This window comes from Bombina bombina, chromosome 5 (genome assembly GCF_027579735.1).
Source record: "Bombina bombina isolate aBomBom1 chromosome 5, aBomBom1.pri, whole genome shotgun sequence".
Classification (NCBI taxonomy): Eukaryota; Metazoa; Chordata; class Amphibia; order Anura; family Bombinatoridae; genus Bombina; species Bombina bombina.
In genome coordinates this window covers 633,767,548-633,792,836 of record NC_069503.1, presented here as the reverse complement: position 1 = coordinate 633,792,836, position 25,289 = coordinate 633,767,548, and the positions used below count along the sequence as shown (strand labels likewise).

Sequence of the window (25,289 nt, the reverse complement as noted above, 5' to 3'; positions counted from 1 at the left end):
GTCCTCATGTTCTGCAAATTGTGACGCAGTGTCAGACATGGCCCTCATATCATCAGCGCGCTCTGTCCTTAACCCAGAGCTATCGCGCTTGCCTCTTAACTCAGGCAAATTAGATAATACTTCTTTCATAACATTAGCCATATCTTGTAAAGTGATTTGTAAGTGCCTTGATGTGCTTGGCGCCACAATCTCACGCACCTCCTGAGCGGGAGGCAAAGGTACTGACACGTGAGGAGAGTTAGGCGGCATAACTTCCCCCTCGTTGTCTGGTGATAATCTCTTTAGCGGTAAAGACAGACTTTTATTTAAAGTAACATCAATACAATTGGTACACATATTTCTATTGGGCTCCACATTGGCCTTTAAACATAATGAGCAAGCAGATTCATCTGTGTCAGACATGTTTAAACAGACTAGCAATGAAGCTATCAAGCTTGGAAATTTCTTTCAATAAGTTTACAAGCAATATAAAAAACGCTGCAGCGCTTTTAAAAACACAAAAAAAACTGTCACAGTTGAAATAACAACAAACTAATACGGTTATAGCAACTAATTTTAAACAGTAAATGTATGAATTAGCAGAGGATTGCACCCATTAGCAAAAGGATGATTAACCCCTCAATACCCAAAACGGATAATCAATTTAAGATTTAACACTTTTCTCACAGTTAAACACACTGTCACAGGTCTGTTGTGACTGATTACCTCCCTCAAAAATGAATTTTGAAGACCCCTGAGCTCTCTGGAGACGTCCTGGATCAAAGAGGAAGAAGCAGGAAGACTGTGCTAGAATTTTAACTGCGCAACAAGGCGCTAAAAAAAGGTCCCTCCCACTCATATCACAACAGTGGGAGACCTGATATAACGGTGTCTATGCAATACATTAGCCATGTGGAAAAAAATCATGCCCAAAAAGATTTATCACCAAAGTTCCTCACAAAACGAATAACATGCCAGTAAACGTTTTAAAAAACAACTTTCCAGTATTATGCAAAGTTATCACTAAGCCTGCTACCAGTCGCTTCTACTGCAGTTAAGGCTCATACATTTATTTCAGTACTAACAGTATTTAAAGTTAAATTCTAGTCCCTAGAAAATAACTCAACTGCGCATACATTTATCAGCCTGATACCAGTCGCTACTACTGCATTAAAGGCTGTACTTACGTCATATGGGTAACAGCAGTGTTTTCATAGTCAATTCCATTCCTAGAAAATATTTTACTGCACATACCTCATTTGCGGGGGACCCCGCATGCTATTCCCTTCTCTGAAAGTACCGCACTCCTCAGAATGTGCGAGAACAGCCAGTGGATCTTAGTTACGTCTGCTAAGATCATAGAAAAAACGCAGGCAGATTCTTCTTCTAAATACTGCCGGAGAGAACAAACAGCACACTCCGGTGCTATTTTCCACTGGCCTGCAGTTTTCTTCAGGATTAGAACATAAACATGATAGAAAGCAACAGCCATGTAATTATAAGTAACATATCAATCTGTTCAAAACGATATACTAGGCTTATCAACATATAATTTGTAGATAAAAAAAAACTAAAAAAAAGCACAAGAAAAAGAGAGGGGGGATATGACCAGTGTTCCCCCTAAGGGCAGTTTTGTGTGCAGCCCAGCAGTGAAACAGTTAACAAGAGAACCATACCTTGCCATCTGCATTGTGCAGTGTTTGCTAATTGCAGGGTGTGGTTACCTAATTAACTGTTTCACTGCTGGGCCGCACACAAAACTGGCCTTAGAGGGAACACTGGATATGACTGTCAACTGTAAACTAAAAAAAACCCCATACAAATACAAGTCAAATCCATATATCTAAACTGGTAAAACGTGGCAAATTGTAATTTATTGCTTGCAGAGTGGAACCATATTGCAGATCCACGCAAGTGTATAATACATACATCATGAAAACATACTGATACAGAAGGAAACAAGGGCTCTCCAATATGGCAACTAACAACCTGTGTATCTACATTAAAACACATTCCTAAGTGCAAAGTGTTCTCCTAGCACACATTATTTTACCCACAGAACCCTACACAACATAGAGGTATTCAGATTTAAACCAGGGATGCTGCAGGTCGTGAAGAGCGGTTATGGCTGTTAGTTCTCAAATACATAGATAGAGTCTATGAGTGGGGTTTGTGCTTTGTAGAGCTCAGTTTCCCCAGACTGTACATTTTATTATTATTATTATTGGTTATTTGTAGAGCGCCAACAGATTCCGCAGCGCTATATATATTTTATACATATATGAATACAACTCCATTTCCTTTATTTTCTTTTTTTGTAATATAATTATGTGAATTGGTAGTGCCAGGACATTAGTTTTGTTCTGTATCACAGTTATTATTGTCATTGTGCCAAACTCTTATTTCTTTATTGTTTACATACAGAACATCACCATTTTGTGCCAGCACCAGGAACTGATTTTACTAAGATTATAGGAAAAGATGGCCTAAAACACCGTTTTGGTTATCCAGTTGGAACTATGAATTTTTTAAACACATATAAAATAAATTTAAACCAGCAACTTTATAAAATATTGTCTATTCCCACATTCTTTACATTACACTCTGCCTTTGATGTGGTAAGGCCCAACCAAGCTAAATGTTAATTAGGAAAAGAACATAGTTTTAAAATTTACCTCAAACTGAATGAGGACAACCCCTGTTTCCAGGCCTTTTGCAAGCTGCTCCATTGAACCTTGCAACGTGTCACCGTATTCCGAGCAGGTTGGAAGTATAGAAGCAGGGAAAAGTTGGAAATCTGTCTCATCTTCTGATCTTTGTAAAAGAGGCTTCTCAACTAGAGACAAATATGGTAACACTGGTTATTTGTCTTTGTACATTATAGAAATGATTAACAGTGCAGCTTACAAAGATTTGAATGCATGCTCTAAATTTCTTACATTTTAATTTTGCAGCATTCCTCTTTGCATGATAGAGATTAAATTCATATTTAAAGGGACATGATTCAGATATAGCATACGATTTTAAAGAAAATTCAATTTTTTGTTCTATTATCAAGTTTGCTTCATTCTTTTGGTATCCTTTATTGAAAGAGCTGTGAGTCAATGATAAGAGGCATATATGAGCAGCTACCAATTAGTCACCAATCAACAGCTAGCTTCCACATGTTCATTGCTGCTCCTGAGCCTGCCTATCTATGCTTTTCAACAAAGGATAAAAGGATGAAACAAAAAGAATTGGAGCAAAATAGATAACAGAAATAAAAAGTTGTTAAAAAATTGCATACTCTTTTTGAATCATGAAAGTTTAATTTTTACTTTACTGTCCCTTTAAAGGGACCTATTAGTCCATTTATTAGTGATCAATGACTGAACACATCATAATTATGCAAGCATAAAATAAGCAATTTCAACGATTTTTCTTGCTGTACAAACATTGCTCTACAATAGGTGCAGGAACTTAACAGCCAGCACAAGAATAACGTTCAGGGGGGCACATTCATTTGGAGCTTGAAGCGTTTATAAAGGAAAGTACATTTTTTTCTGCTAGAATTCTCATGCTCTTTAAAACCCAGCATCCCCAATATAGGAACTTTTATAAGCTTTTTATCTCTACTGCCACAGCCATAAGCTCTTCTTGGATGGAATCTGCTTTGAACTTCAACGTGTCACCTTATATCTTACCTGCAATAACTTCCTATCGAAGATTCACAAGGAATAAAACAACACAACAATGTAATTAATAAGCATTTAATTATTTTATAGCAAATCAGCTTCAACCCATATGATGAGGTTTTTTATTTATTATATTTAGGGAAACTGTCAGTTCTAGTACTGATGAAAACATTTCTATATTTTTTTCATAATTTTTGGAGGTGGTTCTTATCCACCCATTGAAAGTTGTTTGTACCTAGCAGTTAACAACGCATACCTAGGTATGCGACATGCACTGCATTATCTTTAATTTAACTTGTTTAAGTACTGCCGATTCATAAGCATGGTAGTTTTGTTTTTTTCACAAAACACAGAATATAGGAGTGCGCTAATTAAAACTCTACCAATTATTACAACTAATAAAATACTAAAATATAAAAATTAAATACACTTAAGTTGATATCGTAATAACACAACACATTGTCTCAATTGTAACAATAAAATACCAGCTTTAATAACACAATGAATATCACAATGAATATAAAAAAAACATGTATATAGATAAAAATAAGGTGCACCTTATAAAGTTAAACTATGTTCATTGGTTGGCGTCCATTCAATATATATGCTGCTCTTTAAGAAATGAAAGTTTGATTTCAAGAAATGAATGTTTGATTTCAAAACCCCAGAGGATATATTGCTTAGGATTATTCAAATCAGGCTCTGTGGCATGATGAACATACCGGTAGTTATTTGTAATTCCAACAAGTTACAAACGATTCCCTTTAAAGTGTTGAGTTTGATATATGAACGTGTTCAATGTACAGATGTATCGATATATCACAACCGTGCCCAGGGCATCTTACTCACCAGAATACAAAAGCTGCATTTTGATAACCACTTTCTCTGACCTTACTCTTTGTTCCAGCGTGGAATTGGCGTTCTAGTGGCCATTACCAGCCTGCTGAAGTGTTGCTATCACGTGTCTGTTAGCTCCGCCAATCAGGAGGGCAGATTACTGGTACTAGTAGTATAGATCCTCAATGCAGGGCTCCACTTAAATCGGTTCATTTCTGTTTGTAAACTCTTCGCCGCTGTCAATACATTGTCCAGGAGGATTAATGTCAATAATAATCTTTCTGTTAGAGCTATTTGGAATCACGCTTTTCAGGATACTGAGAGTTATTCAAACGAAATCCATAGAGAGCTGGCCAGCTACACAGGACTGCTTATCTACGCGTTTCAGCACAAGTTTTGTTTTTTTAATGCCCCTCTAATCAAAGACACACATATTTCTCACCATAATATATGGAAACTCACACATAGTTTTCACCATAATATAGGGAAACTCCCCAAATTTGTCTCAAACCATCACTATTAACCTTAAATCTCAGGCTGCACACTGCATACATCTCAAATGAGGACTGCACAAAATACTCCTTTTCAAACAAATAACCTTTAACTCATATTCAGCAAGATTACAAGTTTCGCGGTACGGCTATACAACTGAAAAGTTGGCCATTGCGCGTGGAATATGCAGGTCTCCTGGATTACAAGTCGTGGCGGTACAGCTATACCTCTAGCATTTTAGCAAATAGAATGAGAGCTGCTTAAATCCTATTGGCTGATTTGAACAGTCAATAGGAATTTAAGTAGCTCTCATCCTATTGGCTGATTTGAATATTTCAGCCAATAGGAATGCAAAGGTACCCCAATATAAAAGGGGTACCTTGCATTGAAGCTTGAGTGTGCAGCGGACTATCACATGAAGAGGAGAATCCATGTTGCTAAAGACTGCAGCCACTGAAGAGGACCAGTGCTCCGGATCTGTGCATCGCTGAAGACTGCTCCGCACCTCCGGGAAGAAGATAGAAGATGGTGCCGCCCTGGACTTTGCTCCGCCTGGTCTTCCGGACTTCAGGAACGGTGAGTAGATTTTCTGGGGCTAGTGTTCTATTTTTTTTATATTTTTTTGGGGTGTTTTTTTTTTTTTTTAAATTAGGGCATTTTTTATTTTAACCCCTTAAGGACAAGGCCATTTTTCAATTTCTTTCCCTTAAGGACCAGGGCTATTTTTGCATTTCTGCGGTGTTTGTGTTTAGCTGTAATTTTCCTCTTACTTATTTACTGTACCCACACATATTATATAACGTTTTTCTCGCCACTAAATGGACTTTCTAAAGATACCATTATTTTCATCATATCTTGAAATTTACTATTAAAAATATTATAAAATGAGGAAAAAATGGAAAAAAACACACTTTTTCTAACTTTGACCCCCAAAATTTGTTACACATTTACAACCACCAAAAAACAACCATGCTAAATAGTTTCTAAATTTTGTCCTGAGTTTAGAAATACCCAATGTTAACATGTTCTTTGCTTTTTTTGCAAGTTATAGGGCAATAAAGACAAGTAGCACTTTGCTATTTCAAAACCACTTTTTTTCAAAATGAGCGCAAGTTACATTGGAACCCTGATATCTGTCAGGAATACCTGAATATTCCTTGACATGTATATATTTTTTTTTAGAAGACATTCCAAAGTATTGATCTAGGCCCATTTTGGTATATTTCATACCACCAATTCACCGCCAAATGCGATCAAATAAAAAAAATTGTTCACTTTTTCACAAACTTTGGGTTTCTCACAGAAATTATTTACAAACAACTTGTGCAATTATGGCATAAATGGTTGTAAATGCTTCTCTGGGATCCCCTTTGTTCAGAAATAGCAGACTTATATGGCTTTGGCGTTGCTTTTTAGTAATTAGAAGGCTGCTAAATGCCACCGCGCACCACAGGTGTTTTATGCCCAGCAGTGAAGGGGTTAAATTAGGGAGCATGTAGGGAGCTTGTAGAGTTAATTTGAGCTTTAGTGTAGTGTAGTAGACAACCCAAAGTATTGATCTAGGCCCATTTTGGTATATTTAATGCCACCATTTCACCGTTAAATGCGATCAAATTTAAAAAAAACTTAATTTTTTTTGCAATTTTAGGTTTCTCATTGAAATTATTTACAAACAGCTTGTGCAATTATGGCACAAATGGTTGTAAATGCTTCTCTGGGATCCCCTTTGTTCAGAAATAGCAGACATATATGGCTTTGGCGTTGCTTTTTGGTAATTAAAAGGCTGCTAAATGCCGCTGCACATCACACGTGTATTATGTCTAGCAGTGAAGGGGTTAATTAGGGATCTTGTAGGGAGCTTGCAGGGTTAATTTTAGCTTTAGTGTAGAGATCAGCCTCCCACCTAACACATCAGACCCCCTGATCCCTCCCAAACAGCTCTCTTCCCTCCCCCACCCCACAATTGTCCCCGCCATCTTAAGTACTGGCAGAAAGTCTGCCAGTACTAAAATAAAAGGTATCTTATTTTTTTTTAAGCATATTTATATATGCTGCTGTGTAGGATTCCCTTTAGCCCCAAACCTCCCTGATCCCCCCCCCCAAACAATTCTCTAACCCTCCCCCTCTACATTATTGGGAGCCATCTTGGGTACTGGCAGCTGTCTGCCAGTACCCAGTTTACAAAAAAAAAATATTTTTTATTTTTCCCCCCACTTTTCTGTAGTGTAGCTCCCCCCCCAAGACTAAATCCCCACCCCCTCCCAGATCACTTATATTATTTAGATTAAAGTTTTTATTCCCCCTCTCTCCCTCTAAATTTAAACAAACTCTGTTCCATAGTGTAATGGTTCCCACCCGCTCCCTCCCCGTGCACGCGCGCACCCCCCCAGTGATCCCGCCCACCTCTGCACTCAGCAATCCATCGATGGCTGCCCACCCACCTCCCACCCACCAACGATTGCGGCCATCGATGTCCGGTGCAGAGAGGGCCACAAAGTGGCTCTCTCTGCATCGGATGGGGAAAAATGTTATTGCAGTGATGCCTCGATATCGAGGCATCACTTCAATAACCGGAAAGCGGCTGGAAGCGATCAGGATCGCTTCCAGCCGCATTCAACCCCAACGTCGTACAGGGTACATCGCTGGTCTTTAAAGACCAGTTTGTGCAAGACGTACCCTGTACGACGCGTGTCGTTAAGGGGTTAATAGGCACAAAATAGCTGATTGCTCTTTTAAGGGCAATGCCCATACAAATGCCCCTTTAGGGGAAATGGGTAGCTTAGGTTTTTCAGACTTAAAAAGACAGATTAGGTTTAATTTGTATTATTTTGGATAATTTATTTTTTTATTTTTTGTAATCTTAGATTTTTTTGATTTTTCATAATGTTAGTGTTGTTTTTTGTAATTTTACATTATTTTTAATTTTTGGAATTTGAGTGTTTTTTTTTTGTAAATTTTATCGTACTGTAAGGACTTTTTAATATTGAAATTTAGTTTTTTTATTTTATTTTTTTAAAATAGTAATATTAGGTTAATTTATAGTTTAATCTTAGGTTGTTTTTTTTCACAGGTAAGTTTTTATTTATTTTAAGACAGTTATATTGTAAGTTTAATTTAAAGTTAGGGTGGGGTTTAGGTGTTTTGCGATGTGGGGGGCCAGTGGTTTAGGGGTTAATAGGTTTAGTTTATTGTTGGAGATGTGAGGGGCCGGTGGTTTAGGTGTTAATAGGTTTAGTTTAGTGTTGGAGATGTGGGGGGCTGGTGGTTTAGGGGTTAATAGGTTTATTTAGTGTTGGCAATGTTAATAACTTTATTTTATTAGTAGCAAAGTGGGGGGTGGCGGTTTAGGGGTTAATAGCTTTATTTTATTAGTAGCGATGTGGGGGTGGCGGTTTAGGGGTTAATATGTTCAGCTAGTGTCGGCGATGTCAGAGGGCGACAGTTTAGGGGTTAATAACTTTAATTAGTGTCAGCGATGTCGGGGGCGGCGGATTAGGGGTATTTAGACTGGAGAAATTGCGTTATAGGGATCGCCATTCCGCGATCGCAGGTGTTAGTTTTTTTTCTAACACGTCAAGTCAGGCCTTGGCTTTTGTGCGGTAAGGAGCTTATCGCACCATATCGCACAACAAAAGAAGGTTTTTTAGTAACTTGTAATGGCAGCGCTATAGAGAGTGCGACACCGCTCATTTTTTTGCATTATTTACACACCAGGTTTAGCGCACAACTTGTAATCTTGGTGATTGTTAGTACCAAAAACTGTTTTAATATATAACAGGTTACTTCTGCTAAAACAAATTCAACACTTCCTAGGAGAGTGCTACAAAAATATGCAAAGCTCAGGTTAATAGGGTCAATAAGTTCCTGTTGTGCTTATATGTTTAACAGCTTAAAGCTTAAGAAAGGGTTCCTAAATATAAAATTTGTCATATGTTGGTTTCAGGTAAATGTTTGAGTTGGGAAACAGGTGGCTTGTTCTTATCGAACATCAATAAATTTACACATTTCATGACACAATTTGCAACATACCATCTACAATATCATTACATTTACATGTCTACATTAATTAACTGCTAATAGGAGAAATTTATCAGACGGAGTAAGTGGTTGAGTTTAAAAAAATACATGTAAAGAGGTATTTGAATGTCAGTAAATAAGTCAGGTTGATGTCTTACATGACTCATTTTGCTTTACTTGGATTTATTTTTTCAGGGTGTCTATAAAAAAGGGTTGGCTACACCATAAACAGGTCCTCTTCTATGTCAATAGAGACAGGCTTTGCTCCTTGATGCTATTTTTTTACAAGATAGAAGGGCTTCAACATTTTATATTACTTTCCCAAAGGGCAAAAAAGTTAGTAACAAGTACTTAATGTGTGGAAACCACTAAGCAACCAATATATCAGCTCTCAGTGAAGTGGACTTTAATTGGGATCCTATTTAATTTACCAAAATCCACAGAACTGGCTTTGTATAGATTTATTCTCAACAAATATTAAAGGACCACTCAAAGCAGTGTAATTACATTATTATTAAGTGTGTAATAAAAAGACAATAATTTAACACTCTGAATTTCAAATAAGCAGTAGATTTGTTTTCTGACAAATGTATTTTTTGTCCAATTTTCTGGTCCCCTGTATCATGTGACAGACATCAGCCAATCACAGACTAGTATACGCATACCCTGTGAGCTTGTGCACATGCTCAGTAGGAGCTTGTTCCCCAGAAAGTGTGAATATAAAAAGACCGTCTAAAATTTGATAATGGAAGTAAATTGGAAAGCGTCTTAAAACTGCTGCTGTTTCTGAATCATAAAAGTGTATTTTGAGTTGAGTGTTCCTTTAACCATCTACATCATTAACAAGAGAAAATTATACACAAAGCTACAATATCTGTGTATGCCTAACTATCTAAGTAAAAGGACAGTGACATTTGAAGTGTTAGTCTCACGTCTGCGTATCTATGACAAACCAAGTCTTTGGAGGTCTTGTGTGTGTATATGTATGTATATATTGTCCTCTTGGTATCTTTTGTTGACAGGCATTACCCAGGTAGGCTCCGGATCAGCAGGGCCGGCCCTGGAAATTTGTATGGCCCAGCCCCGCCCCCTCTGGCTCAGCCACGCCCCCTTCCTGCTCATGGCCCAATCTGGCCCTGATAACTCTGTGCCAATACTATAGTAAACAGTTCCCTTGTGAATATGGTCACCGTGCCAATAACAAAGCAGCGCTGCATAATGATTTATATGTACCGGATGTCTCAAATACAGATATATATATACTGATGATAAAGCCATATAAAGCCTTATTTATACTATTTCACACCTCAGCTACAACCCCCACCTCACTAGTTAATAGAACATTCTTATAAGACCACCCCACTGTACACCAAACTAAGCACAGCAGTTGTCATATACAGTCACTTACCTAGCTGTCTAAAACTCTAACAAGTCACCAGCACCACAAGAGTAAGCTAGTCCAGAATCCAGATCACAAGCCCCACGTCCCCTCCAGCCCCCTGAGCCATGGTGGGGAGCCATCCGAGCAAGTATGTGGGTGGGGGAGCCAGGGTCAAAAAAGTAAAGGTACTGCTAAGTTGCTGCTTGGTGGTGTGGTGTCACCCATGACGTGGCCTGCTGCAACTGTACTCACTGTCCTGACACAGCTGCTCCCAGGCTGAGGCTCCCTTCACTATCTATGTCACGTGATGTCAGTCAACTCACTTGTGACGTCACGTAAGCCGCCGGCCCGCCCCACCTGACCCGGCCCGCATATGATTCCTGAGTCCTCCAATTCCTCCCTGGCCCAGTGTGGCCCTGGCCCTCGGACTGTGGACACTGCTGTGACAGAGACTGTGTGAGTGACAGACACAGACTCAGTCACAGTGTCTGGGTGAATGATTTGCTCTATAATTTGGCTTATTGCCTGGCTAAGTGAGTTACTACTAGTTGCGGTAAGGTCTTAGGTAATTAGTTAACTAACTTTTGCGGAGGCAGCAGAGAGGGGGTTAAGGTTATAAGTACTTATAAGTTTAACTTTTACTAGACTAGACACAGAGTGCTGCAGTCTTAGTGGGGACTAACTAAGTCAGTGTTTCAGGGACTGATTACAATACCGGCCGCAATATCGCAACAAGCGAGCAAAAATATAAATTTATACAGCAGCAGCCAGCCAGCCCAGCTGAGCTGCCGGCTGGCAGCCCACCGGGATTTTTCCTGGTATCCCGGCTGCCCAATCCGGCCCTGCGGACCAGCAATGCATTACTTGGGGCTAGCTGGTGATTGGTGGCTGCACACCTATATGTATCATATCACTAGCTCACAAGATGTGTTCAGCTAGGGTCCAGTAGAGCATTGTTGCTGTGTGGCTGAATGAATATATAGTCATCTCCTTTGCAGGGATTAAACAGTTATTTCCAAACAAAACTGAAATAATAAAATGCTCTTGTAGATTTAGATTTCAATTTGCACTTTTTTAAAAAAAAAAAACTCTTTCTAAATACATCCAACATATAGTACAGTTTGAATACATTTTATTTTAATCAGAGCATTCATCGTCTGTGACTCATACTATTTCAGAGGCACTCTGCATTATTTCTTTAGCCTTGACCATCTCACGATCCCAGTTATGCATTTTTTACCTTGCTACTTGTCTTTCAACAACTAAGTACTTATGAATTCATATGTTTCTCTAACATTCCATTGGATTTCCCTTATATACAAATCATTCAAATAATAATAGTTGTAAGGTGGCAACATGTCAGATGAAATAGAGGCTCAAATTAGGATATATAAATGTGCTATAGTTACTGGGATGATTTATATTGAGTTATCAGTTCTGTAGATTTATTTCTGCATCAACCTAGATGTCAAAATTTGCAAGTAATTACTCCCTATAAAATAAAATTCTAATCTGTTTTTCAGTTCAGTGTCTACTGAAGAGGAAACTCAGAAAGAGTAACTAATGGGTATAAACAATATGGGACTGAGCCATAGGAAGACATATGCTAAATAAAACATAATTTATGTAAGAACTTACCTGATAAATTAATTTCTTTCATATTAGCAAGAGTCCATGAGCTAGTGACGTATGGGATATACATTCCTACCAGGAGGGGCAAAGTTTCCCAAACCTCAAAATGCCTATAAATACACCCCTCACCACACCCACAATTCAGTTTAACGAATAGCCAAGAAGTGGGGTGATAAGAAAGGAGCGAAAGCATGAAAAATAAGGAATTGGAATAATTGTGCTTTATACAAAAAAATCATAACCACCACAAAAAGGGTGGGCCTCATGGACTCTTGCTAATATGAAAGAAATGAATTTATCAGGTAAGTTCTTACATAAATTATGTTTTCTTTCATGTAATTAGCAAGAATCCATGAGCTAGTGACGTATGGGATAGCAGATACCCAAGATGTGGAACTTCCACGCAAGAGTCACTAGAGAGGGAGGGATAAAATAAAGACAGCCAATTCCGCTGAAAAAGATCCACAACCCAAATCAAAAAAATTAAATAATAAGCAGAAGAATCAAACTGAAACAGCTGCCTGAAGTACTTTTCTACCAAAAACTGCTTCAGAAGAAGAGAAAACATCAAAATGGTAGAATTTAGTAAAAGTATGCAAAGAAGACCAAGTTGCTGCTTTGCAAATCTGATCAACAGAAGCTTCATTCCTAAAAGTCCAGGAAGTAGAAACTGACCTAGTAGAATGAGTCGTAATCCTTTGAGGCGGGGACTTACCCGACTCCACATAAGCATGATGAATTAAAGACTTTAACCAAGATGCCAAAGAAATGGCAGAAGCCTTCTGACCTTTCCTGGAACCAGAAAAGATAACAAATAGACTAGAAGTCTTTCTGAAACCTTTAGTAACTTCAACATAATATTTCAAAGCTCTAACCCCATCCAAAGAATGTAAAGATCTTTCCAGAGAATTCTTAGGATTAGGACACAATGAAGGGACAACAATTTCTCTACTAATGTTGTTAGAATTCACAACTTTAGGTAAAAATTTAAATGAAGTCCGCAACACCGCCTTATCCTGATGAAAAATCAGAAAAGGAGATTCACAAGAAAGAGCAGATAACTCAGAAACTCTTCTAGCAGAAGAGATGGCCAAAAGGAACAAAACTTTCCAAGAAAGTAATTTAATATCCAGAGAATGCATAGGTTCAAACGGAGGAGTCTGTAAAGCCCTCAGAACAAAATTAAGACTCCAAGGAGGAGAGATTGACTTAATGACAGGCTTGATACGAACCAACGCCTGTACAAAACAATGAATATCAGGATGATTAGCAATCTTTCTGTGAAAAAGAACAGAAAGAGCAGAGATTTGTCCTTTCAAGGAACTTGCAGACAAACCCTTATCCAAACCATCCTGAAGAAACTGTAAGATTCTAGGAATTCTAAAAGAATGCCAAGAGAATTTATGAGAAGAACACCAAGAAATGTAAGTCTTCCAGACTCGGTAATAAATCTTCCTAGATACAGATTTACGAGCCTGCAACATAGTATTAATCACTGAGTCAGAGACACCTCTATGCCTAAGAATCAAGCGTTCAATCTCCATACCTTCAAATTTAATGATTTGAGATCCTGATGGAAAAATGGGCCTTGAGATAGGTCTGGCCTTAACGGAAGTGTCCAAGGTTGGCAACTGGCCATCCGAACGAGATCCGCATACCAAAACCTGTGAGGCCATGCTGGAGCCACCAGCAGTACAAACGAACGCTCCATTAGGATTTTGGAAATCACTTTTGGAAGAAGAACTAGAGGCGGAAAGATATAAGCAGGTTGATAATTCCAAGGAAGCGACAACGCGTCCACTGCTTCCGCCTGAGTATCCCTGGATCTGGACAGATACCTGGGAAGTTTCTTGTTTAGATGAGAGGTCATCAGATCTATTTCTGGAAGTCCCAAGATTTGAACAATCTGAAGAAATACCTCTGAGTGAAGAGACCATTCACTCGGATGTAGCGTCTGACGACTGAGATAATCCGCTTCCCAATTGTCTATACCTGGGATGTGAACCGCAGAAATTAGACAAGAGCTGGATTCCGCCCATACAAGTATCCGAGATACTTCTTTCATAGCCTGAGGACTGTGAGTCCCTCCTTGATGATTGACATACGCCACGGTTGTGACATTGTCTGTCTGAAAACAAATAAACGATTCTCTCTTCAGAAGAGGCCAGAACTGAAGAGCTCTGAAAATCGCACGGAGTTCCAAAATGTTGATTGGTAATCTCGCCTCCTGAGATTCCCAAACCCCCTGCGCTGTCAGAGATCCCCATACAGCTCCCCAACCTGAAAGACTTGCATCTGTTGAGATCACAGTCCAGGTTGGACGAACAAAAGAAGCCCCTTGAATTAAACAATGGTGATCCAACCACCAGGTCAGAGAAGATCGAACATTGGGATTTAAGGATATTAATTGTGATATCTTTGTATAATCCCTGCACCATTGGTTCAGCATACACAGCTGAAGAGGTCTCATGTGAAAACGAGCAAAAGGGATCGCGTCCGATGCAGCAGTCATGAGACCTAGAATTTCCATGCACAAAGCTACCGAAGGGAACGATTGACACTGAAGGTTTCACAAGCTGAAACTAATTTCAGACGTCTCTTTTCTGTTAGAGACAAAGTCATGGACACTGAATCTATTTGGAAACCCAAAAAGGTTACCTATGTCTGAGGAATCAAGAAACTCTTTGGTAAATTGATCCTCCAACCATGTCTTTGAAGAAACAACACAAGTTGATTCGTATGAGATTCTGCCGAATGTAAAGACTGAGCAAGTACCAAGATATCGTCCAAATAAGGAAATACCGCAATACCCTGTTCTCTGATTACAGAGAGAAGGGCACCGAGAACCTTTGAAAAGATCCTTGGAGCTGTTGCTAGGCCAAACGGAAGAGCAACAAACTGGTAATGCTTGTCTAGAAAAGAGAATCTCAGGAACTGATAGTGATCTGGATGAATTGGAATATGAAGATATGCATCCTGTAAGTCTATTGTAGACATATAATGCCCTTGCTGAACAAAAGGCAGAATAGTCCTTATAGTCACCATTTTGAATGTTGGTATTCTTACATAACGATTCAAAATTTTTAGATCCAGAACTGGTCTGAAGGAATTCTCCTTCTTCGGTACAATGAATAGATTTGAGTAAAACCCCAGACCCTGTTCCAGAACTGGAACTGGCATAATTACCCCAGCTGACTCTAGGTCTGAAACACATTTCAGAAACGCCTGAGCCTTTACTGGGTTTACTGGGATGCGTGAGAGAAAAAAATCTTCTCACAGGCGGCCTTACCTTGAAACCTATTCTGTACCCTTGGGAAAAAAATGTTCTGAACCCAAAGACTGTGAATCGAATTGATCCAAACATCTTTGAAAAATCGTAACCTGCCCCCTACCAGCTGTGCTGGAATGAGGGCCGCACCTTCATGCGGATTTAGGGGCTGGTTTTGACTTTCGAAAAGGCTTGGATTTATTCCAGACTGGAGAAGGTTTCCAAACGGAAACCGTTCCTTTAGAGGAAGGGTCAGGCTTTTGTTCCTTATTCTGACGAAAGGAACGAAAACGATTAGCAGCCCTATATTTACCTTTAGATTTTTTGTCCTGAGGCAAAAAGGCTCCCTTCCCCCCAGTAACAGTTGAAATTATTGAATCCAACTGAGAACCAAATAATGTATTACCTTGGAAAGAAAGAGAAAGCAATGTTGACTTAGAAGTCATATCTGCATTCCAAGATTTAAGCCATAAAGCTCTTCTAGCTAAAATAGTTAAAGATATATACCTGACATCAACTCTAATGATATAAAAAATAGCATCACAAACAAAGTTATTAGCATGTTGAAGAAGTTTAACAATGCTATAAGCATTATGGTCTGACACTTGTTGCGCCAAAGCCTCCAACCAAAACGTGGAAGCTGCAGCAACATCAGCCAAAGAAATAGCAGGCCTAAAAAGATTACCTGAACATAAATAAGCCTTCCTTAGAAAGGATTTAAGCTTCCTATCTAAAGGATCCTTAAACAAAGTGCTATCTGCCGTAGGGATAGTAGTACGTTTAGCAAGAGTAGAGATAGCCCCATCAACTTTGGGGATTTTCTCCCAAAACTCTAATCTGTCAGATGGCAAAGGGTACAATTTCTTAAACCTTGGTGAAGGAGTAAATGAAGTACCCAGACTATTCCATTCCCTAGAAATTACTTCTGAAATAGCATCAGGAACTGGAAAAACTTCTGGAATAACTACATGAGGTTTAAAAACTGAATTTATACGCTTATTAGTTTTAATATCAAGAGGACTAGACTCCTCCATATCTAATGCAATCAACACTTCTTTAAGTAAAGAACGAATAAACTCCATCTTAAATAAATATGAAGATTTATCAGTGTCAATATCTGAGGCAGAATCTTCTGAACCAGAGAGATCCTCATCAGAAATAGATAAGTCAGAATGATGGCGGTCATTTAAAAATTCATCTGAAATATGAGAAGTTTTAAAAGACCTTTTACGTTTACTGGAAGGAGGAATAAAAGACAGAGAATTAGATTAGAAACGAATTCTCTTACATTAATAGGAACATCCTGAACATTAGATGTTGAAGGAACAACAACAGGTAATGGATTATTACTAATGGAGACATTATCTGCGTTAGAAAGTTTATCATGACAACTAACACAAACTACAGCCGGAGGAAGAGTTATCAAAAGTTTACAACAAATTCACTTAGCTTTGGTAGAACCAACATCAGGCAGCATCTTTCCAGAAGTAGATTCTGATCCAGGGTCAGGTTGTGACATCTTGCAATATGTAATAGAAAAAACAACATATAAAGCAAAATTAACAAATTCCTTAAATGACAGTTTCAGGAATGGGAAAAAATGCAAAACAAACAAGCCTCTAGCAACCAGAAGCATTAAAAAATGAGACTGAAATAATGTGAAAAAACTGGCGCCAAGAATGACGCCCACTTTTTTTTGCGCCAAAAATGACGCCCACATTATTTGGCGCCAAAAACGACGCCCACATTTTTTGGTGCAAAAAAACTCTGTAACACACATGCGTCAAAAATGACGCAACCACGTGAAAACTTCCGGCGTCAACTATGGCGCCGGAAATGACGAAATTTTGCGTCAAAAAAGTTTGCGCCAAAAATTACGCAATAAATTGAAGCATTTTCTGCCCCCGCGAGCCTAACAGCCCGCAAGGAAAAAAGTCAATTGAAATTTTCAAGGTAAGAAAAAATATTTATTCATATGCATTTTCCCAAAAAATGAAACTGACAGTCTGAAAGAAGGAATAGTGATTATCCTGAATCAAGGCAAATATAAGTTTAAGACATATATTTAGAACTTTACATATAAAGTGCCCAACCATAGCTTTGAGTGTCATAAATAGAAATAAGATTTACTTACCCCAAGACACTCATCTACATATAGTAGATAGCCAAACCAGTACTGAAACGAGAATCAGTAGAGGTAATGGTATATAAGAGTATATCGTCGATCTGAAAAGGGAGGTAGGAGAAGAAATCTCTACGACCAATAACAGAGAACCTATGAAATAGATCCCCTAGAGGAAGACCATGGTATTCAAATAGGCAATACACTCTTCACATTCCTCTGACATTCACTGCACTCTGAGAGGAAAACCGGGCTTCAGCCTGCTGCGAAGCGCATATCAACGTAGAAATCTAGCACAAACTTACTTCACCACCTCCATGGGAGGCAAAGTTTGTAAAACTGAATTGTGGGTGTGGTGAGGGGTGTATTTATAGGCATTTTGAGGTTTGGGAAACTTTGCCCCTCCTGGTAGGAATGTATATCCCATACGTCACTAGCTCATGGACTCTTGCTAATTACATGAAAGAAATATATATATATATATACATATATAAATATATATATATAGATAGATAGATAGATAGATAGATAGATAGATAGATGAAAACACAAGTGACATTCTGGGCCGGTGCTAGGATTTTTAGCTGAACAGGCAAAGACACATTTTGCACCCCCACCCCATAGAAATAATAAACTTGCCATTAGTGCTTCTTAAAAAAATGCTTTAGTGAAATAGATTTTTGATATCACATCAAACTCTTAATTGTTAATCTAATTTATTAAAACTATAATAGTTTTAATAAATATGCATGACATAACGTACAAAAGAGGTGGCTCTGCACAACATAGCAAATCAGTGGTGGCTTCTCATACTTGGTGACAATATATAAAACACCTGAACCTGGATACAATATGATCTCTTTTCTTTTTAGTCATTACACTTAGACTGATACTAGCATTTCAAACAGGAAAATTAATCAAGCTGCAGGCAGACAAGTTGTCAGGCAGAGAATCTGTCCACCCGCAATAGTCACTTGGCAAAATTTAAGATTGCAGAAGAGCTCTGTTGTTTACTTCAGCCCCCTGCTCATGGACAACTAATTGCATGAGAGCAGGGCCTGTCATGTGAGTTTGAGGTCTTTATCTATGCCATCAAGGATAAGAAACAGAGATTGTGTCTTACAAGTGTGGTTGCAGACTAACCCTTGCAAGCCTGAACTGTAAGTTCTCAGAAGCTGCAAAATGCATCTTGATAAACCTTTTAAGCTCTACAATAGATCACATTAACTTGACATGGATTACTGGCAGGATTGGGTCAAGGGGCCAGTAGAACTCACACTTATTTTGGACACGTGTTACTGTATATTGATAAAAATGAACATATACACAATAATAAACACAAAACTCTGCACTATATGATAATGCATATCAAATGTTGTGTACTATACTGCATGTCTTTATACAAAAAGGATTTATAGAATAGAAGGACATCATTTTAATAAGATATGAAGAGCAAACAGTAATTAGATCAGCAGAAACATATTGTGCAAAGACAAAGGTCCGGTTATACCACAAGCACCGCAAGTCCACTGGCATTCAGGTACTTCACCCCACTTAAATTCTCTCTAGTATGAAATTAGAAGGGATATAATTCCAGGCCTCAAAAAGTCATTGTGAATGCAGTGTGGGAATAGAACACTAATTGCAGACAAAGACAGAAGACCATAGATTATTGGAAAGTGTGCATCTAATTTCACCAACAAAACTTCTCTGCACAGCCGGAGATGCTTCTGTAGGAGGAGTGGACCACATAAAATGAGCAAAGATTAAGGACTCAATCAGAATCACCAACATGTGCACCACTGTTACTTTGCAGCATTTATCTGGGTTCTATTTTGCCCATACAGCAGACATGATTCCCAGTCCTCCAAGCTTCTGGGATCACGAGAACGTGAATCTAAATTACGCCCTGGATTATCCAGATCTCCCCTTCTCTAATGCTCCTCAGTTATTTTATCTGGGCCTCACTACATCTCAAGGAATACACAGTTTGTAAAGTAGCTTCATCATAGCTACCTGTGTTTGGCAGATACTTGATAAGGAAATCTCCCCTTAAATCTCTGAGATCTCAGCATGCACCATCCAAGCTAGGGTTAATAAACCAATAAATAAACCAATAAACCATGTATATATGTATAAGAATTCAGTTTATATAACAGTGTAGAGAAAAAAATTAAATATTGATTGATGTACATCCCTTACTAGATTACATCACAATCTGTAAGCTACATATCCGTGTGATCCAAAATACAATTATAGGGATACAGCAAATACATGAGATGTTAAAAGTTTAGTATTATCCCCATCAAGATCCAATTTGCTGGGTGAAGGGGGCGTTGCTAGAGACCTAACCTAACATGGATTTTCTCCATGCTTTTTTTTATTAAGAGCCCATTTAGGCACTACTATTTTACAGAGAATGCCTATGCATGCAGCAGTTTTCCGTAGTTTATGTGACCATGCAACATTATACAAAGTGACTGTTAAAATCAATGCTAATATTTTTACCTAGCCCTTACTGCCAGTAAAAGGGATTATATAACTTATTTTTGAATGGCTGTATCCTTAGTAGCAACACTTTACTAACAAAATAATAGTTCTAAAAACATTTCATTTTTGCAGCTATTTTGCAATGCAATTTGTAACTGATGATACACTTTATGGCCAAAAGTATGTGAACACCTGAACATCACACCTACATAAAGCTTGTTGGACATCCCATTAAAAAGCCATGGACATTAATACGGATACCCCCCCCCCCCCCTCACAGCTATAACAGGTGCAACTCTTCTGGGAAGGCTTTCCACAAAATTTTGGAGAATATCTGTGGGAATTTGTGCCCATTCAAAAGAGCATTTGTGAGTTCAAACACTGATGCTGTAAGAAGATCTGGATTGTAATCACCATTCCAATTCATCCCAACAGTATTAAAGTCAGGACTGTTGCTCTGTTATATTTTGTTATGCACTGTACATTATATCTGTCTACTGCCTATGGACAGAGGTGTACAGTGTCTGTATAATGGCAACTTATACATGTCTTCATGGACCTCACGTTCTGCACAGGGCACAGTCATGGTGGAACAGGAAAAGTTGGAAGCAACCAATTGTCTAAAATGTCTTTGTATCCTATAGCATTAAGATGCAATGTGGGAATAGAACACTAATTACAGATAAAGATGGAAGACAAGTAATCCATTCTTGCAAAGTCTTGTGCATCTTACGTTACGGAAAATCAGAGGCTTAAAGGGACATGAAACCCAAAAATTTTCTTTCGTGATTTAGATAGAGAATACAATTTTAAACAACTTTCCAATTTACAGATTAGATAATAGAAGTAAATTAGAAAGTTGTTTAAAATTGTATTCTCTATCTGGATCATGAAAGAAAAACTTGGGGTTTCATGTCCCTTTAACCCGTGCCCTGAAACACAGCCCCAGACCATTATCCCTCCTCCACCAAACTTTACAGTAGGCATTCTGGCAGCTTTCTCCTGGCATCAGCTACACCCAGATTCCTCCATAAGACTAAAAGACAGTGAAACTTTCTTCATCAAAGCTACAGAAGCCAGTGGTGAAGTGTTTTACACTCCAGCTGACACTTAGTAATTGCACAAGTGAGGCTTGTGTACAACTGCTCAGCTATAGAAACCCATTTCATAAAGCTTCACAGTTCTCGTGCTATTGTTTCTTCCAGAGGCAGTTTGGAACTCTGTAGTGAGTGATGCAACAGATGGCAAAGATTACAAATCTTCAGCAAAGAGCTCCATAAAAATGGAATTTGACTTTCTCACAGGCAAATGAGAGATCAGCAATTAAAGTGATGTGAAACCCAAACTTTCATGATGCAGATTACAGAGGAGTGTGCAATTTGAAATAACTTTCAAATTAATTTGTATGATCTAATTTCTTTTGTACTCTTTGTATCCTTTGTTGGAAAGTATACCTAGACAGGTTAGTAGCTGCTGATTCATGGCTGATTCGTATATATGTCACTTGTTATGGGGCTGCTCCTTCAAAAAAATATACCAAGCTAATGAAGCACATTAGAAGTAAATTGGAAAGTTGTTTAAAATGATATGCTCTATCTGAATCATGAAAGAAAAACAATGGGTTTCTTGTCCCTTTAAGCATAATACAAAAAATGTTGCTGCATGAAAAAATGCAATTTTAGTTGTTTACTTTGATTTTGAAACTATCAACCAATCAGAAAGTGCATGTTTGCATACAAATTATCATTCAGTGGCTGGTAAGGATAAATCCCATAGCTATACTGGTGGACAGTGACAAAACAATGAGGCATAAAAACTAATTACTTTTTTTATCTAGCACAGAAATATCTTTTAAAAAAAATACTGACCATACATTTTAAATTACCTCGAGAAGTATCAATATCTAACAATATGGAATAATGAAGAGAACTGCAGAAAACAGTTCTTACAATGGACTGCAACAAGGGAATTCTGCACATGATTGATGCAACAAGTGAGAGAGAAGGAAAAATATCAACAATGAACTGAGGGCGAGGAGAAATTCAAAGCAGTAAAGAAAATATAAAGCTAAATGTATTATTTACACAAATGTTTACTAGTTGAAATATATTCATAAAGTAACATAAAAAAATCTAAATATATATACACGTTAAAGGGACATGAAACCCAAATTGTTATCTTAGTTAATTCAGGTAAAGCATACAATTTTAAACAACCTTCCCAATTTACTTTTATTACCAATTTTGCTTCATTCTCTTGGTATCTTTTATTGAAGGCACATGAATGCAATACTGGGAGCTAGCTGAACACACCAGTAAGCCAATAATAAAAAGGTATACATGTGTAGCCACCAATCAGCAAATAGCTCCCGAGCCTACCTAGCAGTGTTCCCTCTAAGGCCAGTTTTGTGTGCGGCCCAGCAGTGAAACAGTTAATTAGGTAACCACACCCTGCAATTAGCAAACACTGCACAATGCAGATGGCAATGTATGGTACTCTTGTTAACTGTTTTACTGCTGGGCTGCACACAAAACTGTCCTTAGAGGGAACACTGCTACCTAGGTATGCTTTTCAACAAAGCATGCCAAGAGAAAGAAGCAAAATAGATAATAGAAGTACATTTGAAAGTTGTTTAAAATTGTATGCGCTATCAGAATCATGAAATAACATTTTTGGGTTTCATGTCCCTTTAAGTTTTGAATAGAAATATTTTTTTTTGCAATACATATGTACGAGAAAAGATGATCTAAGAAAATATATCACAGTTTCAGTGAAAACTTTTCCTGTACTGGGAGCATAAGTACATACACCCTGTGCACACCTACTCAAACACCACATCTACTACGAGAGTATATAATACATTGGCGTTTATTCAATTTTGCACCATTGCTAAAGAATGCATACCACTGCTAGGTCTCTGAACAGGCGCAGAGTATGAGGGTGTGCACGGAGGATTACTTTTACTACTAACAATGTCTGCTTATACATCTGTAAAACAAAAACGTTCCTTTTAAAAAGTACAATGCATCCATGATACTTAAAAAAAAAAAAAAAAAAGTTCAATTTTTTTTAAAATTACCTTTCCGTCGGACAAGCAGAGCAAGTTCCCGTGTGTGCGATTCACGGCTGGCTTTTATAAACATTACCACCTGGTCATGTGTGTGCTCTGAGATGTCCCGGCCATTGATCAGCACTATCTGATCACCTTCCAAAACCTTAGGAGCACACCTGTCAGCCTGTTTTTTTTTAAAAAAGAACATCATAAGTTATAAAAAGGATCCATGTTCATTAAAACAAAAAAATATTTAATCAAGTTAAATATAAAACTAGTTGGCTTAAAGGGACATTAAACACTTTAAGATGGTAATATAAAATGATAAATCATATATATATATATATATATATATATATATATATATATATATATATATATATATATAAAGAAGTCTGCAATATACTTTCAGTTACTTTTTAGTTCCTGTTAGAAATGGAAGTGTAGAGCACTGTTATATTACACACAGTCATTGGCTGAACACTCTAGTGACCTATTTATAACTGTCACTAATTTGCCACAGCAGAGAAGGTGACCTAAGTTACAATATGGCAGCTCCCATTGTTTTAAAGACACTAAAATGTAACCTAATTTAGTCAATATTTAAGCAGCTAATGAAACTTTAAAAATACATCTACATGTTATTCTCAGACTAATATTTTCTTTGAATGCATCATTCTATCTATCTAGCATTTATTTAGTGTTTAATGTCCCTTTAAGTTAAAAAAAAAACAAAAAAAAAACAAGTGACTTACATTTGTTTTCTTAAAGGGACAGTCTACTTCAGAATTTTTACTGTTTAAAATGATAGATAATCCCTTTATTTCCATTTCCCCAGTTTTTCATAACCAACACTGTTATATTATAACACTTTTACCTCAGTAATTACCTTGTATCTAAGCCTTTGCAGACTTATTTCAGTTCTTTCGATAGACATGCATTTTAGTCAATCAGTGTTGACTCATAAATAACTCCACGGGAGTGAGCACGTTATCTATTTGGCACACATGAACTAGCTATAAGAAACTGTCAAAATGCACCAAGAAAAGAGGTGGCCTTCAAGAATTTAGAAATTAGCATATGAGTCTATCTGGGTTAGGGTTCAACAAAGAATACCAAGAGAACAAAGCAAATTTGATGATAAAAGTAAATTGGAAAGTTGTTCAAAATTGCATTTTCTATCTGAATCATGAAAGTTTAATTTTGACTAGACTATCCCTTTAACCCCTTAACGACCAAGGACGTACGCCACACGTCCTCAAAAAAAAGACAGTTAATGACCGAGGACGTGTGGCGTACGTCCTTGGTCTGGAAAGCAGCTGGAAGCGATCCTGCTCGCTTCCAGCTGCTTTCCGGTTATTGCAGTGATGCCTCGATATGGAGGCATCCTGCAATAACCCCCCATGGCCATCCGATGCAGAGAGAGCCACTCTGTGGCCCTCTCTGCACCGGACATCGGTGGCCGGTATCGTTGGTGGGTGGGAGCAAGCCTGGGAGGCGGGTGGGCGGCCATCGATGTGCCGAGTAGAGGGAAGGGGGGCGGGATAGGGGGCGGGTCAGTCGGGAGCGCGCGCGTGCACGGGGCGGGAGCGGGAGGGAACCGCTACACTGCAGAAAAATAAAGCTGTAAAAAGCAACAAAAAAAAAAGTTTTGAAAGTTTTAAAGTAACAGCTAAGGGATCTGGAAGGGGTGGGGGGTTGGTCTTGGGGGGGGGTGGGGGGTTGGTCTTGGGGGGGGGGGGGGGGGAAGCTACACTACAGAAAAGGGAATTTTTTTTTAAAAAAAGGCAAATTTTTTACTAAACTGGGTACTGGCAGACAGCTGCCAGTACCCAAGATGGCGCCCATTAAGGCAGAGGGGGAGGGTTAGAGAGCTGTTTAGTGGGGGATCAGTGAGGTTGGGGGCTAAGGGGGATCCTACACAGCAGCATATGTAAATATGCTAAAAAAAACACAAAAAAAGCCCAAATATAGCTTTTATTTTAGTACTGGCAGAGTTTCTGCCAGTACTTAAGATGGCGGGGACAATTGTGGGGTGGGGGAGGGAAGTGAGTACTTGGGGTTGTCTACTACACTACACTAAAGCTAAAATTATACCTAAAAGCTCCCTACATGCTCCATAATTAACCCCTTCACTGCTGGGCATAATACACGTGTAGTGCGCAGTGGCATTTAGCAGCCTTCTAATTACTAAAAAGCAACGCCAAAGCCATATATGTCTGCTATTTCTGAACAAAGGGGATCCCAGAGAAGAATTTACAACCAATCCTATATTATAAAAGACAAGTGTTTGTCTGAAGCCGTCATGCGCAGTACAGACAAACACTTGGCCTTAGACAGCTGAT

At 38.3% G+C, this 25,289-nt stretch overlaps 1 protein-coding gene across 1 annotated transcript in view; it reads right to left on the bottom strand.

Moving 5' to 3' along the window:
- The window catches only part of PTPN3 (protein tyrosine phosphatase non-receptor type 3), a 651,525-nt gene that overhangs the window by 128,495 nt on the left and 497,741 nt on the right, over nucleotides 1–25,289 (bottom strand). The window contains exons 20-21 of the mRNA XM_053714599.1: nucleotides 22,972–23,128; nucleotides 2,655–2,815 (exon numbers count right to left, since the gene is read on the bottom strand). Coding sequence (XP_053570574.1) covers nucleotides 2,655–2,815; nucleotides 22,972–23,128 — 318 coding nt within the window. The remainder of the gene's footprint in view (nucleotides 1–2,654; nucleotides 2,816–22,971; nucleotides 23,129–25,289) is intronic.